This window comes from Salmo salar, chromosome ssa15, assembly GCF_905237065.1.
Source record: "Salmo salar chromosome ssa15, Ssal_v3.1, whole genome shotgun sequence".
Classification (NCBI taxonomy): Eukaryota; Metazoa; Chordata; class Actinopteri; order Salmoniformes; family Salmonidae; genus Salmo; species Salmo salar.
Genome location: NC_059456.1, coordinates 99548267 through 99566187, shown reverse-complemented (window position 1 = coordinate 99566187; position 17921 = coordinate 99548267). Strand labels below are relative to the sequence as shown.

Sequence of the window (17921 nt, the reverse complement as noted above, 5' to 3'; positions counted from 1 at the left end):
CCAGACGTCCCAAGAATATTGCTGAACTGAAACAGTTTTGTAAAGAGGAATGGTCCAGAATTCCTCCTGACGATTGTGCAGGTCTGATCTGCAACTACAGAAAGCGTTTGGTTGAGGTTATTGCTGCCAAAGGAGGGTCAACCAGTTATTAAATCCAAGGGTTCACATACTTTTTACAACCTGCACTGTGAATGTTTACACGGTTTGTTCAATAAAGACATGAAAAATTATAGTTTGTGTGTTATTACTTTAAGTGGACTGTATTTGTCTATTGTTGTGACTTACATGAAGATCAGATACAATTTTATGACCAATCTATGCAGAAATCCAGGAAATTTTAAAGGGTTCACATACTTTTTCTTCCCACTGTATTAGCTCCCCCCCCCCTTCTATTTCATCAGCCCCTCTACATATGTAATTTGGACAAACCACCACCCGCCTGCCTACTCCCAACAGTGGGGATGTGGTATTTTCATCAGTACAATAATTGTAATACTATCGCCATAACTAGCAAAGGTTAAATGTGAAGAGCCCCAAGACCATTCACTCCCCCAGTATAGTGTCTTACCATAGCCATGTATATCAGAGATGATACACTCAAACGCGTAGAAACAAATACACACCGTAGACACACCGCAGACACTATGAGCAACACACACACGTACACACACACATGTACACACACACACACACACACACGCAGTGCCTTCAAGAAAGTATTCACACCCCTTGACTTTTTCAACATTTCGTCGTGTTACAAAGTGGGATTAAAATGGTTTTAATTCGATTTTTTTTCTCAACGATCTACACAAAATTACATTATGGGGTATTGTGTGTAGATCAGACACAAAATCAAAATGTAATCTATCTTAAATTCAAGCTATAACACAACAAAATGTGGAAAAAGTCAAGGGGTGTGAATACTTTCTTGAAGGCACTGTATACACAGGTAAAAACATCCATACACACACTCTCTGTCTCTCAGCCAAATGGATGTGGCCTTCACAGAGTGCCTGTCATGGTGCTGTCCTAATGGTGTCTTGAACACGGTCCTTCACACGCTGTTTTCACTGAGGGGGAGGGAGAAGCTTTATTGGACGCACTTGGTGAACACTACGGTGTTCTTCTCTCACCTTGTTTAAAAAGCCCTTCAGCACGCTGGCAGCCTTTACCGACAGGGACCTTGGGATGCGAATTGTTTTTTCCAGAATAACTGTGTGGAGAAGACAGAGAGGGAATGTATGTGAAAGAGAGAGAGAGAGACAGACAGAGAGACAGAGAGAGAGAGAGAATGTATGAGACAGAGTGAGAGAGAGAGAGAGAGAGAGAGAGAGAGAGACAGAGAGAGAGAGAATGTATGAGACAGAGAGACCATCTGGTCTGCCCGTGGGTGCCTGTGTCTGCTGCGTACGAGCGAGGGGGTGGAAAGGGGGAGGAGGAGGGTGCTCTGCTCTGTGACTGCTGCGTACGAGCGAGGGGGTGGAAAGGGGGAGGAGGAGGGTGCTCTGCTCTGTGACTGCTGCGTACGAGCGAGGGGGTGGAAAAGGGGGAGGAGGAGGGTGCTCTGCTCTGTGACTGCTGCGTACGAGCGAGGGGGTGGAAAGGGGGGAGAAGGAGGGTGCTCGGCTCTGTGACTGCTGCGCACGAGCGAGGGGGTGGAAAGGGGGAGGAGGAGGGTGCTCTGCTCTGTGACTGCTGCGTACGAGCGAGGGGGTGGAAAGGGGGAGGAGGAGGGTGCTCGGCTCTGTGACTGCTGCGTACGAGCGAGGGGGTGGAAAGGGGGAGGAGGAGGGTGCTCTGCTCTGTGACTGCTGCGTACGAGTGAGGGGGTGGAAAGGGGGAGGAGGAGGGTGCTCTGCTCTGTGACTGCTGCGCACGAGCGAGGGGGTGGAAAGGGGGAGAAGGAGGGTGCTCTGCTCTGTGACTGCTGCGTACGAGCGAGGGGGTGGAAAGGGGGAGGAGGAGGGTGCTCTGCTCTGTGACTGCTGCGTACGAGCGAGGGGGTGGAAAGGGGGAGAAGGAGGGTGCTCTGCTCTGTGACTGCTGCGTACGAGCGAGGGGGTGGAAAGGGGGAGAAGGAGGGTGCTCTGCTCTGTGACTTCTTCAGTCACGTGCTGCCTTGAGACTTGCGGTACACAGGCTCAACACACCACTGAAGGACAGCAAGTTCTGTTTTCCACAGTGGAAAACAGTTTAGTGGTATTGTGTTGCAGCTGACCTTGTTGGTTAGTTAGAGCCACTGACACTCTGGGTACGTCTCTATAATCTCTCCTTCCTTCCTCCTGAGCTGTGCACATGTTCATTCCTCCCCACATATTTAAACGATTTAATGGGATTGGTGTAGGCCTGGCTTACATGGAGTTTCTTAAACCCATAAAGGGAAGTGTACAAGTGTACACTTCAGGAGAAAGGAGAGATTATTTAGATGCATTCTCTGTGGGGTCAAGTAAATCCTTGATTGACCTAAAAAATCCCCCCCCCCCCACAGTCATAACACATTTTACGTGCCTCGGAGCAGACAAGGCAGACGCAAAGCAGTTTAACTTCCCTGGCTCTCTGATGAACAGATTACAGATGGAAGAGTAGAGAGTTGTTGATCCTCCTCTTCTTCCTAAATGCCCGGGCCAGCCCTCTCTGATGTGTTTGTTTACGCTGAGTCCTAATGAAATGTTAACTGGATCAGTCTCTGGCTGTGTACCAAATGGAACACTAGTCCATATCTAGTGCACTAATTTTGACCAGGACTCTGCACTAGATAGGGAAGTGCCATTTGTGATGGTGTTGGTACCCCGGGGTTAGGGTAAATTATTACATTTACATGTATTTTTATTGTTCAATTGAAACTTGACTTCTGCTATTAACCCAACCCCTCTGAAACGGAGAAGTGCGAGGGGCTGCCACATTGGGCACCAGGGGAGCTGTTGTTGGGGGGTTACCTGCCTTGCTCAAGGGCACAATGGCAGATTTCTGGGACCACATTGCGCACCGGGGGAGCTGTTGTTGTGGGGGGTTATCTGGCTTGCTCAAGGGCACAATGAGAGATTTCTGGGGCCAATGGCAGATTTCTGGGGCCACTATCTGGGGTTGGAGGGAACTTTGGCCTGGGGCCTGGGTTAGGAACACTGATGGTGATGTGTTTAGTGGTCACCAGAAGGAAGGGTTGAGGAGCAGTAGGATATGGTAGAGTGTAGCATAGTAGACAGACAGACAGACAGACAGACAGACAGACAGACAGACAGACAGACAGACAGACAGACAGACAGACAGACAGACAGACAGACAGACAGACAGACAGACAGACAGACAGACAGACAGACAGACAGACAGACAGACAGACAGACAGACAGACAGACAGACAGACAGACAGACAGACAGACAGACAGACAGACAGACAGACAGACAGACAGACAGAGAGAGAGAGAGAGAGAGAGAGAGAGCTTGGCCAAATACTATCCCCCACTAGGTTGGCACCAAATGTTCCATGACACTAACACTCTCACTGGTTTAGAACCTAACCGCAAGAACCTGATTGTCCTGGAACTTTGGATACCACCATGCCAACCCTAAACTCTGTATGTCAGTCTATGGTTCTGGGGGTTGGCATGTGTGCCAGGGTTGCCCAGGGTGAGGTTGGCACTGGTCAGGGTGGTGACATAAGGCTGGTCACCCCCTACGGATAGAGGGACCGGTTTCCGCTAGCGAGGTGGCATCCAGGAGCATGCTGCTTGCCCTGTGGGGGCGTGAGGAAGACCAAAGGGTTGGCAGATGCCCGTGGGTTTCAGTGCTCATGCCCAAGCTGCAATGGGTGGGTACGGTGGAGAGAGACTGGGGGAGGAATGGAGGAATGTTCTCTCCAGCGGGGTATGGGGTGGGTTGTAGTACAGTATAACACATATAAATAGAATAACTAGGGGAGGAATGTTCTCTCCAGCGGGGTATGGGGTGGGTTGTAGTACAGTATAACACATATAAATAGAATAACTAGGGGAGGAATGTTCTCTCCAGCGGGGTATGGGGTGGGTTGTAGTACAGTATAACACATATAAATAGAATAACTAGGGGAGGAATGTTCTCTCCAGTGGGGTATGGGGTGGGTTGTAGTACAGTATAACACATATAAATAGAATAACTAGGGGAGGAATGTTCTCTCCAGTGGGGTATGGGGTGGGTTGTAGTACAGTATAACACATATAAATAAAATAACTAGGGGAGGAATGTTCTCTCCAGCGGGGTATGGGGTGGGTTGTAGTACAGTATAACACATATAAATAGAATAACTAGGGGAGGAATGTTCTCTCCAGCGGGGTATGGGGTGGGTTGTAGTACAGTATAACACATATAAATAAAATAACTAGGGGAGGAATGTTCTCTCCAGCGGGGTATGGGGTGGGTTGTAGTACAGTATAACACATATAAATAGAATAACTAGGGGAGGAATGTTCTCTCCAGCGGGGTATGGGGTGGGTTGTAGTACAGTATAACACATATAAATAAAATAACTAGGGGAGGAATGTTCTCTCCAGCGGGGTATGGGGTGGGTTGTAGTACAGTATAACACATATAAATAAAATAACTGAAATGGCATCCCCATTGAATCAATTATATTTAAATGGCTTAACACGTCTGGTAGCCCACAAATGTGTCATACAAGAAGCAACTGGCTCTCCTGTGGTATTGTTCTAGCTGTCCGAATGTCTTAGACTTATTTTTTGTGTGCAAATCTTTATCGATTTGAACACAAAATACATAATAAATAAATAAGAACTGTACTTAGAGACGTGTGGTGTGTTTGTGTGCTGTCTGAGGGAGAGCACCAACATACAGATATAAATAGCAAGACATTTAAAGACATATGAAGTTCTGCTATCCTGAATTATCATGCCCTTTCAGTTGAGGAGTGAGTAGCCAATGTGATCAGAGCATGTGTTGTTTTTGACACAACATGGCCACCATACAACACCCAGGTGGGTGCTACATATTGCCTAGTAGTAGTAGTGGAAGTCACACTTAACAATGTGAAGCACTGTGTGACATTAGGTAAGAAGCGCTGTCATGAATCCACTCCAAACTGTAGTAGAGGGCTCTCTCACCTTGGAAGAGGTACTCCTCGGTATTCATGTCAGGATTGTCGGTGATGATGTCGAAAGGGGACCTCCCGGCCATCATCTCAAACATAAGCACGCCTAACGCCCACCAGTCAACACTGAACCCTGCAGAGAGACGACAGACAACCGTCAGCCATCTTGGTTAGATTCAGCTACAGTATGGTAATGACAGAAATGGTTTGAGAGCGATCTGTTCATTATTTTCACATGTTTTTTTTAATGTTTTGAGTTTAAGAGTCTCAAAGGCAAATTCCCAGAGCTCATGTTCTCCCCATTCCCTCCATGTGTGTGTTGTTGACGACAGGGACTCGCCATAGTCTTCCCCTCTGAGGATCTCAGGGCCGATGTAGTTGGGGGTCCCACAGAACGTACTGGTGGTGTCTCCAGGTCTGATGCCCTCCTGATAGTGGAGAGAGATGGAGGAGGAGGAGAGAGAGAGAGTTAAATTTTTACATTTTAGTCATTTAGCAGACGCTCTTATCCAGAGCGACTTACAGTAGTGAATGCATACATTTTTTTCTTTTGTACTGGCCCCCCGTGGGAATCGAACCCACAACCCTGGCGTTTCACACACCATGCTGGCGTTGCAAACACCATGCTCTACCAACTGAGACACAGGGAAGGCCGAGTTAAAGATGGAGAGATACAGGGAGGATAACAGAGAAAGATGGTAGGAAAGAGAGCGAGAGAAAGACAAGAAAGAGAAAATAATAAAAAGCGTGAGACTTCGATACCTAGTGTATTGATCCACTTCTACGTAGTGAATGAGAAGTCCTTCAGCAGTAACAGTTCAGCAGTACTCTACAGTACACTGTATACTTCTACGTAGTGAATGAGAAGTCCTTCAGCAGTAACAGTTCAGCAGTGCTCTACAGTACACTGTACAGTAGTTCTGAGTGTCTCACCTTGCACATCCCGTAGTCTGTGAGCTTAATGTGTCCCTCGTGATCCAAGAGGACGTTGTCCAGCTTCAAATCTCGGTAGATGATTCCCTTTTCGTGCAGGAAATTCAGAGCGATACAAATTTCAGCAGCATAGAATCTGAAAAAAAAGGATTCATTCAGACATGCTTTTCCTTCTTCAGAGAGTTCCCAGCCCACAGACTTCGTGACTTAGTTTGTCCAAACGTACAGTTGGGTTCTGACCTTGAACCACGTAGAAACCATCCTGAAACCAACATATACGGTAGAATGTAGATTTTTATACAGGAAGTAGTTTCTAACGAATAGGTGATTATTTTTTTATATTCACATTGTCTAACATTTGGCATGGCGAGACGTGGTGGCATACATGGTGTTGATTTCTCTGGTGCACTAGAGCCTTATTTTTCACCATGGGTGTGCTCTCTCCCTCCCTCTCTCCCTCTCCCTCTGTGCTCTCTCCCTCCCTCCCTCTCTCTCTCTCCCTCTCTCTCTCCCTCCCTCTCCCTCTGTGCTCTCTCTCTCCCTTTGTGCTCTCTCTCCCTCCCTCTCCCTCTGTGCTCTCTCTCCCTCCCTCTCCATCTGTGCTCTCTCTCTCTCTGTGCTCTCTCTCTCTCTCTCTCCATCTCACTCTCTCTCCGTCTTTGCTCTCTCTCTCTCTCAATTCAATTAAATTCAAAGGGCTTTATTGGCATAGGAAACATATGTTTTCATTGCCAAAGCAAATGGAATATACATTAAACAAAAGGGAAATAAACAAGGGAAACATTCGTAAACATAACACTCACAAAAGTTAAAAGAATATAGACATTTGAAATTCTATATAATTGGCTATGTTGTAACAATATGTAAGTAGTTGAAGTATGAAAGGGAAAATAAATAAACATACAAATATAGCTTGTATTTACAGTGTTAATTGTGCTCCACTAGTTGCCCTTTTCTCATGGCAACGGGTCCCTTGCTGCTGTGATTGCCCACTGTGTTATTTCGCCTAACAGATATGGGAGTTTATCAGTGTTTCATTTGTTTTCAAATTCTTTGTGGAACTGTGTAATTTGAGGGAAATATGTGTCTCTAATATGGTCATACATTGGGCAGGAGGTTAGGTAGTGCACCTCAGTTTCCACCTCATTTTGTGGGCAGTGTGCACATAGCCTGTCTTCTCTCGAGATGCAGGTCTGCCTATGGCGGCCTCTCTCAATAGCAAGGCTATGCTCACTGAGTCTGTACACAGTGTGACGGCCCTGAATTTGTCTGAACCGTCTCAGTGCTTCTCCTTCCAATAGGGCGCTTCCCCTTTAATTCCCAATTAAATAGCCAGCCTCAGCTGCGCAAAAGTGGGGTTGTTTGTGATGGAGACGCGAATGAGGATGTTTTCAACCCTCAGTTCCGAAGCTTCTCTATTCCGTTTCTTTTGTTGCATTAAAAGTGTGCTTTGTAGCCTAATAGCTAGTTTACCCAGGATCGGATCCACTCTTTGCGTCCGTGGACTACACCTCTCCACTGTTCTTCGTGGCTTTTCTCCGCTGGAGATCTGTTGGGGAATTGGATTGTCTGACTGACCGACTGACTACAACCTTTTTGTATACGATATTTCATTTGTTTTGGTGTGATGTATACCGTGATGATTTATGTGGTCAGTTGTAGTTGAAGACGTACTGAGATGTGAGACTCTTTCTGGTTGTGTGGTAAAAGAGTTGATATTTTGATTGTATGATTGATACTATTGTCATGACGTTGGCCTGTGGGTAAGGTTTATGACCCCCCCCATAAATACCTTTCCCCCTTCCCCTCTCTTACTGACCCTACTGAAGGACTGCTGTCCTGTTAAATATAGAGAGTCTGGGAACATCAAACAAATGGGAAAAAGGAACCATATTTTGGTAATAAAACCAGTTGGAAATATGCTTGGGAACGTAATGAGTATGGATGTCAGTTCGGTTGTCATCTGAGACATTATGACTGATGACAGGACGACATAAATTGTATCTGAGAAAGTATACACCCTCTAGTTATCAGAGTCACACGGAATTGTTATGCAATTGAAATGTTTGATATTCAAAATGTTTGTTAGGAGATGAAATGTAATTTTAGCTTCCGAATGAGAGATTTGGGTTTTCATAAGGAAAGTGCCCTGCTCGATCAGTGGCCAACCCTGTGAAGAGACAGGGGTTATAAACGATGAAACACCTCCCTCCCCCTCTCCACTATATAATCCTTTGACGAAAAGATAACCAGGTAGTTCCAGTACGGGAGGCCTGCAGCCTCTACGTTAGAAGGACACACATGTCAACTAAGCCAACCTCGGCGTGAGCTATGGTATGAACTGGTATGAACTTTGAGCTTATTCACTACAGAAGTGCTACTTCCTAGCCGTTGAGTTAGCAGCGGCCGCTGTAACGTGGGCTAGGAAAGGACGGACGACGGATCCAGTCTAACAGACGGACGAAGATACCACCACGTATCCAATTGACCACCAGAGACATTCTTCCGAGTAACAGGAAGATCTGTTGGCCAACCCGGCCAGCATCTACGACCAATCTACCGAAGCGCAGCTCAGAGTAAATTTTTATAGCATTTTCCTTTTCCAAATGGGCGGTAATTTAGAATGCATAAGATAATGTATTTACGATAGCATAGCTGCTGTTTCTTTGTTCCTAAATCTTCCCGCTCTTTCATTCAAGCCCAACCCCCTTTCCTTTGTGTAACCAGCCGTCATATCTGTTCCGTCTACCGGGACGTTTTCTGTATGACGACATTGTATTCTGTGTATTTGTAATTCTGTGTGATTAGTTAGGTATTTAGTAAATAAATAATTAAACCCAATTTTGTATTGCTGATTCAACTTGTTAGCCAGGGTTCGTGAAGATAGCCAAGAACTTACAACTTTCATTATGAGACTGAAAATAAGACAAGGGTTAATATTGACTGCTATCGAGGTAAAATATGACTAAGTATTTTAAGAGTTTATTCGGAAGATAACAGCTCTATAAACGTTCTTCCGTGGTGCCCCGACTTTCTAGTTAATTACATTTACATGATTAGCTTAATCAGGTAATATTAATTACAGAGAAATCATTTTATAAGTTAGCATGTCATATCACTTAATCCGGCATAGCCAAAGACATGACACTAGGTTTACGCTACACTTGTATGAACAGACAAACATTGCGTGACTAAGGTCACTTGAGTTCCCTGAACTTGTTTACCGGGCTGGACTCTTTTAGGCCCGAGATACAGGACATTTCTGGAGGAACCAGAACTCATTATTTGTTATATTGTTGTGTGTGATCATTTATGTTAGTAATACAACCACGCAAAAGAATACAGTTGTTTTGAAGTTCTTTCCAATGTTTTAAGGGTTTATGAAAAGTGTATTTCCATCCTGACTTTTACACGAGTCCTTTGTATTGGTGTAGACTTGACGGGACTCATTTCCTCCCAAACCAAAAGGAGAAATCAATATTTTCTCTGATAGGCACCACCTATCTGGCACCCCTACAAACAATAACCTCAAGTCAAAACCATTACAATAGTCAAGGATTTTGTTAATTTAGGGTTAATTTAGGGTTAGTCCCAGTGGTCAGGTATTCTGACACTGTGTACTCTCTGTTTAGGGCCAGGTAGCATTCCAATGTGCTCTGTTTTTTGTTTGATTCTTTCCAGTGTGTCAATTAGTTATCTTTTTGCTTCTCATAATTTGGATGGGTCTAAATGTGTTTCTGTTCTGGGGCTCTGTGGGTTCTGTTTGTGAACAGAGCCCCAGAACCAGTTGGCTGAGGGGACTCTTCTCTATGTGAGTCCAGTATGGTGAGGCCGGGTGCCGCAGAGTGTTCTAGTGCCCACGCCAATTCATTTATATTGTATATGTTGAAGAGGGTGGGGCTCAAGCTGCATCCCTGTCTCACCCCACTGCCCTGAGGAAAGAAATCTGTGTGTTTGTTGCCAATTTTAATTGCGCACTTGTTGTTTGTGTACATTGATATTATGTCATATGCTTCCCCCCATCAATTTGTATAGCAGACCCTGGTGCCAAATTGATTGAAAAGCTTTTTATAAATCAACAAAGCATGAGAAGACTTATCTTTTGTTTTGTTTGTATGTCAATAAATGTGTGCAGGGTGTATACGTGGTCTGTTGAACAGTATTTTGGTAAGAAGCCAATTTGACATTTATTCAGGACATTGTTTCACTGAGAAAATGAGTCTGCTGTTGATTATACTGCAGAAGATTTTTCTGAGATTGATGCTGAAACACATTCCATGGTAATTCCACAGGTCAAATTTGTCTCCACTTTTGTGGATTGGGGTGAGAGAGAGAGAGAGCGGGGGAAAGAGTGCACTGAGAGAGCAGGGGAAAGAGTGCACTGAGAGAGCAGGAGAAAGAGTGTACTGAGAGAAAGAGAGCGAGGAAAGAGAGCGGGAGAAAGAGAGCGGGAGAAAGAGTGCACTGAAAGAGCAGGAGAAAGAGTGCACTGAGAGAGCAGGAGAAAGAGAGCGGGAGAAAGAGTGCACTGAGAGAGCAGGAGAAAGAGTGCACTGAGAGAGCAGGAGAAAGAGAGCGGGAGAAAGAGTGCACTGAGAGAAAGAGTGCACTGAGAGAAAGAGAGCGGGAGAAAGAGTGCACTGAGAGAAAGAGAGCGGGAGAAAGAGAGCAGGAGAAAGAGAGCGGGAGAAGAGAGCGAGGGCACAGAGAGAGAGGGAGAGAGAGAGAGAGAGAGGGCACAGAGAGAAAGAGAGAGACAGGGCACAGAGACAAAGAGAGAGACGAAAGAAAGAGAGACAGGGCACAGAGACAGAGAGACGGCACAGAGAGAGAGAGAGACAGAGAGAGACAGGGCACAGAGACAGAGAGGGAGAGAGAGACAGGGCACAGAGACAGAGAGAGAGAGAGAGAGAGAGAGAGACAGGGCACAGAGACAAAGAGAAAGAGAGAGACAAGAGAGCGGGAGAAAGAGTGCACTGAGAGAAAGAGAGCGGGAGAAAGAGAGCAGGAGAAAGAGAGCGGGAGAAAGAAAGCGAGGGCACAGAGAGAGAGGGACGGAGAGAGAGCGAGGGCACAGAGAGAAAGAAAGACAGACAGGGCACAGAGACAAAGAGAGAGACGAAAGAAAGAGAGACAGGGCACAGAGACAGAGAGACAGGGCACAGAGACAGAGAGGGAGAGAGAGACAGGGCACAGAGACAGAGAGAGAGACAGACAGGGCACAGAGACAAAGAGAGAGACGAAAGAAAGAGAGACAGGGCACAGAGACAGAGAGACAGGGCACAGAGAGAGAGAGACATGGCACAGAGACAGAGAGACAGGGCACAGAGACAGAGAGAGAGAGAGAGAGACAGGGCACAGAGACAAAGAGAAAGAGAGAGACGAGAGAGCGAGACAGAGAGAGAGAGACAGGGCACAGAGAGAGACAGAGAGACAGGGAACAGAGAGAGGCACAGAGACAGAGAGAGACAGGGCACAGAGACAAAGAGAAAGAGAGAGACGAGAGAGCGAGACAGAGAGAGAGAGACAGGGCACAGAGACAGAGAGACAGTGCACAGAGAGAGAGAGACATGGCACAGAGACAGAGAGACAGGGCACAGAGACAGAGAGAGAGAGAGAGAGACAGGGCACAGAGACAAAGAGAAAGAGAGAGACGAGAGAGCGAGACAGAGAGAGAGAGACAGGGCACAGAGAGAGACAGAGAGACAGGGAACAGAGAGAGGCACAGAGACAGAGAGAGACAGGGCACAGAGAGAGACAGAGAGACAGGGAACAGAGAGAGGCACAGAGACAGAGAGAGACAGGGCACAGAGACAGAGAGAGAGAGAGAGACAGGGCACAGAGACAGAGAGAGACAGGGCACAGAGAGAGAGACAGGGCACAGAGAGGGAGAGAGAGAGAGAGAGAGGGAGAGAGGGGGAGAGAGAGAGAGAGAGAGAGAGAGAGAGAGAGAGAGAGAGAGAGAGAGAGAGAGAGAGAGAGAGAGAGAGAGAGAGAGAGGGCACACAGAGAGACGGACAGGGCACAGAAAGAGAGGGATACAGGGCACAAAGACAGAAAGAGAGAGAGAGGGCACAGAGAGAGAGAGAGACAGGGTGCCAAGAGAGAGAGATACAGGGCACAGAGAAGACAGGGCACAAAGACAGAGAGACAGGGCACAGAGACACAGAGAGAGAGAGAGAGAGAGAGAGAGAGAGAGAGAAACAGGGCACAGAGAGAGAGAGAGAGAGAGAGAGAGAGAGAGAGAGAGAGAGCAGTGCTTCACTGAGTGGTGTTCTGCACTTCATCCTGTCAGCTCCACCACCACCACCCCCACCGTCCCCCTCAGGGGACCCAACCCAGGGACCTCTCAGAGCACGCCTCATGAATATGTACCATCATTATCGGTGATAACATGCCACTGTGCATGGACGGGGCCGGGGCCCACTGCATACAGATGGAGTGCCAGTGGGGGCCCTTGCCTCTCTAAATCATCCTGCCTTTGATCCAAGTTTATCACCAGCGCATTCTGAGAAACTACGTAGACAGGCACAATGAATTATGAGCGCTAATTATGTTTTGACAATGTAATGATGATTTTTTTCTTCAAAAGAGCACGTCAGGAGAATTTGGTTTGACTTGCCCTTCCACGGAAACGCTAACAGACTGTCAAACGAGGAGTAGCTTTCTCCGGAAGAAAAATAACAACAGCACAGGAGAGATATAGTAAAGTCAATCAAAGTGGTTTTGCACCAGCCGCCCCAAAATAGTAACAATCTACCAATCACAGGCTGTTTCTGTTCCAGGCCAGTTTGTCACTCTCCTTGAACAGCACTCTCTGTACGAAGCAAACAAGCCCAATTATGAGGGCTGCCTGCCTGCGTGTCATCGTACAGCTTCAATGAGGATATTTCAAGAAGTGGCTCGGCCTCTCCTTGTCCCTCACTTTGTGCAATAGGGGAGTAGGGGAGAGACAGTGAGGGAGAGAGACGGTGGTTACAGACAGAGATTGGGACTTGACTATCTGGCGATACCGCCAACTTCATCCACTTCACCGATGTGCCTTTCATGTTGGGATTCTAATAGGGCCTCGTCCTCCTCCAAAACAAATGGATACGTTTATAGGGGAAATGGCAGAGAGCCATGTTTAAGGGTTGATTGACGGGTTCTATCCGTATGCTGTTGAAGTACCGGAGGAACTGGAGTAGAATGTCTGTTTGTTTGTTTACCTCGCATGTTCTTCTGGTAGTTTCCGTTGCCGTTGCATATGAAACATCAGATCCCCTCCGTTGACGTACTCGATCACGAGAAATAACCTATAATCGGAAGAACAGGGAAGGAGAAGATATTGGGAAACAGTCTTGGGAGAGTGTCTGAAGGTTGAATGTATCCTAAGTGGTCCTTGTACCAAGATTGCCATTTTCCCAAACAATAGTCAAGTATTGTCATTGTACAAGGAGAGGCTGCATGGATGCCAATTCAATTGAATTATAACTTAGCTTAAGTTCTTTGTAACAATCAATGTCTTCGTGAAATTGGTGAATTTCTTACACAAAAGTCATTTTTGCTCTAAAAACCCCCAGTAAAAAAAGCCTGGGTAAAAACGACTGTGCCCAATGCCTCTTAACATTCTGTTTGGTTTTACAGGTCATGGTTCATGGTCTTACGGTAACCACTCTCATGGTCTACCAGTAATTGACTACAACTGTACATTTCTTAAGTTACAATGAGAAGTCTGTCATTGAATGCATCACTATTCCCAGAAGCCACAGCTCCGTAGTTTCTTACTTCACACTGAAAATGAACAGAGGTCTAATGGTGAGTGATTAAGTTGCCTAGTTCCAAGACCAGTGGGACAGCTACAGAGAAATGTAACCTTTATTTAGCCACAGCATGTCATTCAGAACCAGTGGTGTAAAGTACTTAAGTAGTACTTTAAAGTATTTTTTACTTAAGTCATTCTTTGGGAAATGTGTACTTTCCTTTACAATTTATATTTTTGGCAACTTTTACTTCACTACATTCCTGAAGAAAATAATTACTTTTTACTCCTTACATTTTCATTGACACTCAAAAGTACTGGTTACATTTTGAATGCTTAGCAGGACAGGAAAATGGTCCAATTCACGTACTTATCAAGAGAACATCCCTGGTCATCCCTACTGTCTCTGATCTGGTGGACTCACTAAACAGAGAACATCCCTGGTCATCCCTACTGCCTCTGATCTGGAGGACTCACTAAACAGAGAACATCCCTGGTCATCCCTACTGCCTCTGATCTGGAGGACTCACTAAACAGAGAACATCCCTGGTCATCCCTACTGCCTCTGATCTGGAGGACTCACTAAACAGAGAACATCCCTGGTCATCCCTACTGCCTCTGATCTGGAGGACTCACTAAACAGAGAACATCCCTGGTCATCCCTTCTGCCTCTGATCTGGTGGACTCACTAAACAGAGAACATCCCTGGTCATCCCTTCTGTCTCTGATCTGGCAGTCTCACTAAACAGAGAACATCCCTGGTCATCCCTACTGCCTCTGATCTGGAGGACTCACTAAACAGAGAACATCCCTGGTCATCCCTTCTGTCTCTGATCTGGCAGTCTCACTAAACAGAGAACATCCCTGGTAATCCCTACTGCCTCTGATCTGGAGGACTCACTAAACAGAGAACATCCCTGGTAATCCCTACTGCCTCTGATCTGGAGGACTCACTAAACAGAGAACATCCCTGGTAATCCCTACTGTCTCTGATCTGGTGGACTCACTAAACAGAGAACATCCCTGGTCATCCCTACTGCCTCTGATCTGGTGGACTCACTAAACACACATTCTTAATTTGTAAATTATGTCTGAGTGTTGGACTGTGCACCTGGCTATCTGTAAATGATGTCTGAGTGTTGGAGTGTGCCCCTAGCTATCTGTCAATAAAAATGTAAATTGTGCTCTCTGGTTTGCTTAATTTAAGGAAGTTGAAATTATTTATATTTTTTATACTTAAGTACATTTTAGCAATTCCATTTACTTTTGATACTTAAGTATATTTAAAACCAAATACTTTTAGACAAGTAGTATTTTACTGGGTGACTTTCACTTTTACTTGAGTCGTTTTCTATTAAGGTATCTTTACTTTTACTACAGTATGACTGAGTACTTTTTCCACCACTGTTTAGAACACATTCTCAATGTAAAAAGCAACATGTTGGAATCTATACTGAGTCTCTTGTTTCGTCCCAATTGGCACCCCATTTCCTACATAGTGCACTACTTTTGACCCAAGGCCCATAGGGTTCTGGTCTAAACTAGTGCACTAAATAGGGAACAGGGTACCATTTGGGGCATATCCTCTGTCTGCCTCTTACCGGCTCTCTGTCTGAAAGCAGGAGTGAAGGCCCACTAAAAACGGATTGGTAGACGCCTGCTCAAACACATGCTTCTCTGTCTGCACCCAGTCGATGTCCTGTTGGAGAATGAGTGAGAGAGAGAGTGGATGGAGCAAAAGAGAGAGAGAGAGAGAGAGAGAGAGATGAAAAGACAACACATTAGCAACCATTGTTTGTATCCATACAGTAGCAGCATCTTGTCATAGCAGACAGACTACCTGCTCTGCCTTTCATGTCTCTGTGCTGTCAACTCAGTTCCCCAGAGGAAGAAATAGTGGAACATCACAACACAAAGCAGCCATTTTCTTAATTTCTCATTGCTCAGTACAATACAAGAACATTATTTTATCTAAGCCACTATATTCTATCTAATGGATTTCTACTGTCCTGGTACAGTGCATTTGGAAAGTATTCAGACCCCTTGACTTTCCACATTTTGTTCCGTTACAGCCTTATTCTAAAATGGATGAAATTGTTTTTTTCCCCTCAATTTACACACAATACCCCATAATGACAAAGCAAAAACAGTTTTTTAGAAATTGTAGCAAATGTATTAAAAATAAGAAACATCACATTTACATAAGTATTCAGACCCTTTACTCAGTACTTTGTTGAAGCACCTTTGGCAGCGATTACGATTACGATTCTGCTTGGGTATGATGCTACAAGCTTGGCACACATGTATTTATGGAGTTTCTCCCATTCTTCTCTGCAGATCCTCTCATGCTCTGTCAGGTTGGATAGGGAGTGTAGCTACACAGCTATTTTCAGGTCTCGGAGATGTTCCATCTGGTTCAAGTCCGGGCTCCGGCTGGGCCCCTCAAGGATATTCAGAGACTTGTCCCGAAGCCACTCTACCATAAAGGCCTGACTGGTGGAGTTCAGCAGAGATGTTTGTCCTTCTGGAAGGTTCTCCCATCTCCACAGAGGAACTCTGGAGCTCTGTCAGAGTGATCATCGGGTTCTTAGTCACCTCCCTGACCAAGGCCCCCCTATTGCTCAGTTTGTCCGGGCGGCCAGCTCCAGGAAGAGTCTTGGTGGTTCCAAACTTCTTCAATTTAAGAATGATGGAGGCCACTGTGTTCTTGGGAACCTTCAACGCAGCAGACATTTTTTGTACCCTTCCTCAGATCTGTGCCTCGACACAATCCTGTGTCTGAGCTCTACGGACAATTCCTTTGACCTCATGGCTTGGTCTTTGCTCTGACATGCACTGTCAACTGTGGGACCTTATATAGACAGGTGTGTGTCTTTACAAATCCTGTCCAATCAATTGCATTTACCACAGGTGGACTACAATCAAGTTGTAGAAACATCTCAGGGATGATCAATGGAAACAATTGAGTTTCATAGCAAAGGGTCTGAATACTTAAGTAAATAAGGTATTTCAGTTTTTGTTTTAATACATTTGCAAAAATATCTAAAAACCTATTTTTGCTTTGTCATTATGGGTATTGTGTGTGTAGATTGATGAGAACTTTTATTTATTTAATACATTTTAGAATAAGGCTGTAACATAACAACATGTGGAAAAGGGGAAACCGTTTGAATACACTGTATCAACCCTTTAGATTAAACTACCTTTTATGAAGTAAAGACTGAGTAAATCGACAAGAACATGGATCCAATATAGGTAGAAGTTACCCTACTGATGACTTCAACGGTCTACTTTCCAATGAATAAAATAGAAGGCATAAAACACAAGAAATGGAACACAGAAATACATGGAAAATATGGGATGAATATCTAAAACAAATACACAGATGAAGGAACGTTTCAGCGTCTACATGCTACGGCATTCATTTGAGGTCGTTACTTGATAGTACTATTGGACTACAATCTAACGCGTAGGAATAAAGGAGAACTAAAGGGGCCCAATCACAAACAGAAACACTAGTTAGAGAAGGAGGCACCTTTTGTTTTCTCTTCCTCTGGCAAATGAAGAAGTAAAAAGAAACACAGGAAACACTAAAACACTGCATAAACAATTTTCCAATCACACAATGGCCACCTAGATGACCACACAATGAACACACGCTGTTTATTATCTATGCATAGTCACTTCACCCCTACCTACATGTACAAATTACCTCGACTAACCTGTAACCCCGCACATTGACTCAGTACCGGTACCCCCTGTATATAGCCTCCACATTGACTCAGTACCGGTACCCCCTGTATATAGCCTCGTTATTTTATTGTGTTACTTTTATATTTTTTTACTTTAGTTTATTTAGTGCTTAGAGCTCTACTCTAAGCTACTCAAACAACTCTTTAACCCAGGGGTTCTTTTACAGTCTGGAATCCAAAAGAGAAATTTTGAGGGTCATAAGCGAGATTTGGTTGGGGGAACCCCACGGGCAAAACATTTTAGTGGCGTAGAGAAAAATGAAGGTTTTATAACTAATTCCCTGCAATTCTACACATTTTACCATGGGTCATGGATCATCTTTTGGCAGTTTTACAGCTAATACCCTGCAATTCTACACATTTTACCATGGGGCATGGAATTTTTTGGGGCAATTTTACAGCCAATTTCCTGCAATTC

At 45.1% G+C, this 17921-nt stretch overlaps 1 protein-coding gene across 6 annotated transcripts in view; it reads right to left on the bottom strand.

Annotated features, from left to right (window-relative positions):
* LOC106572815 (protein kinase C zeta type) overlaps window positions 1-17921 on the bottom strand; it is a 192980-nt gene that overhangs the window by 54776 nt on the left and 120283 nt on the right. For 5 of the 6 annotated variants that reach the window (XM_014147314.2, XM_014147311.2, XM_045696421.1 and 2 more), the window contains 6 exons: window positions 15353-15450; window positions 13219-13305; window positions 6011-6146; window positions 5418-5505; window positions 5091-5210; window positions 1134-1213 (listed from right to left, as the gene is read on the bottom strand). In XM_014147314.2, coding sequence (XP_014002789.1) covers window positions 1134-1213; window positions 5091-5210; window positions 5418-5505; window positions 6011-6146; window positions 13219-13305; window positions 15353-15450 — 609 coding nt within the window. The remainder of the gene's footprint in view (window positions 1-1133; window positions 1214-5090; window positions 5211-5417; window positions 5506-6010; window positions 6147-13218; window positions 13306-15352; window positions 15451-17921) is intronic. The other variant, XR_006759341.1, reaches the window with a different exon arrangement.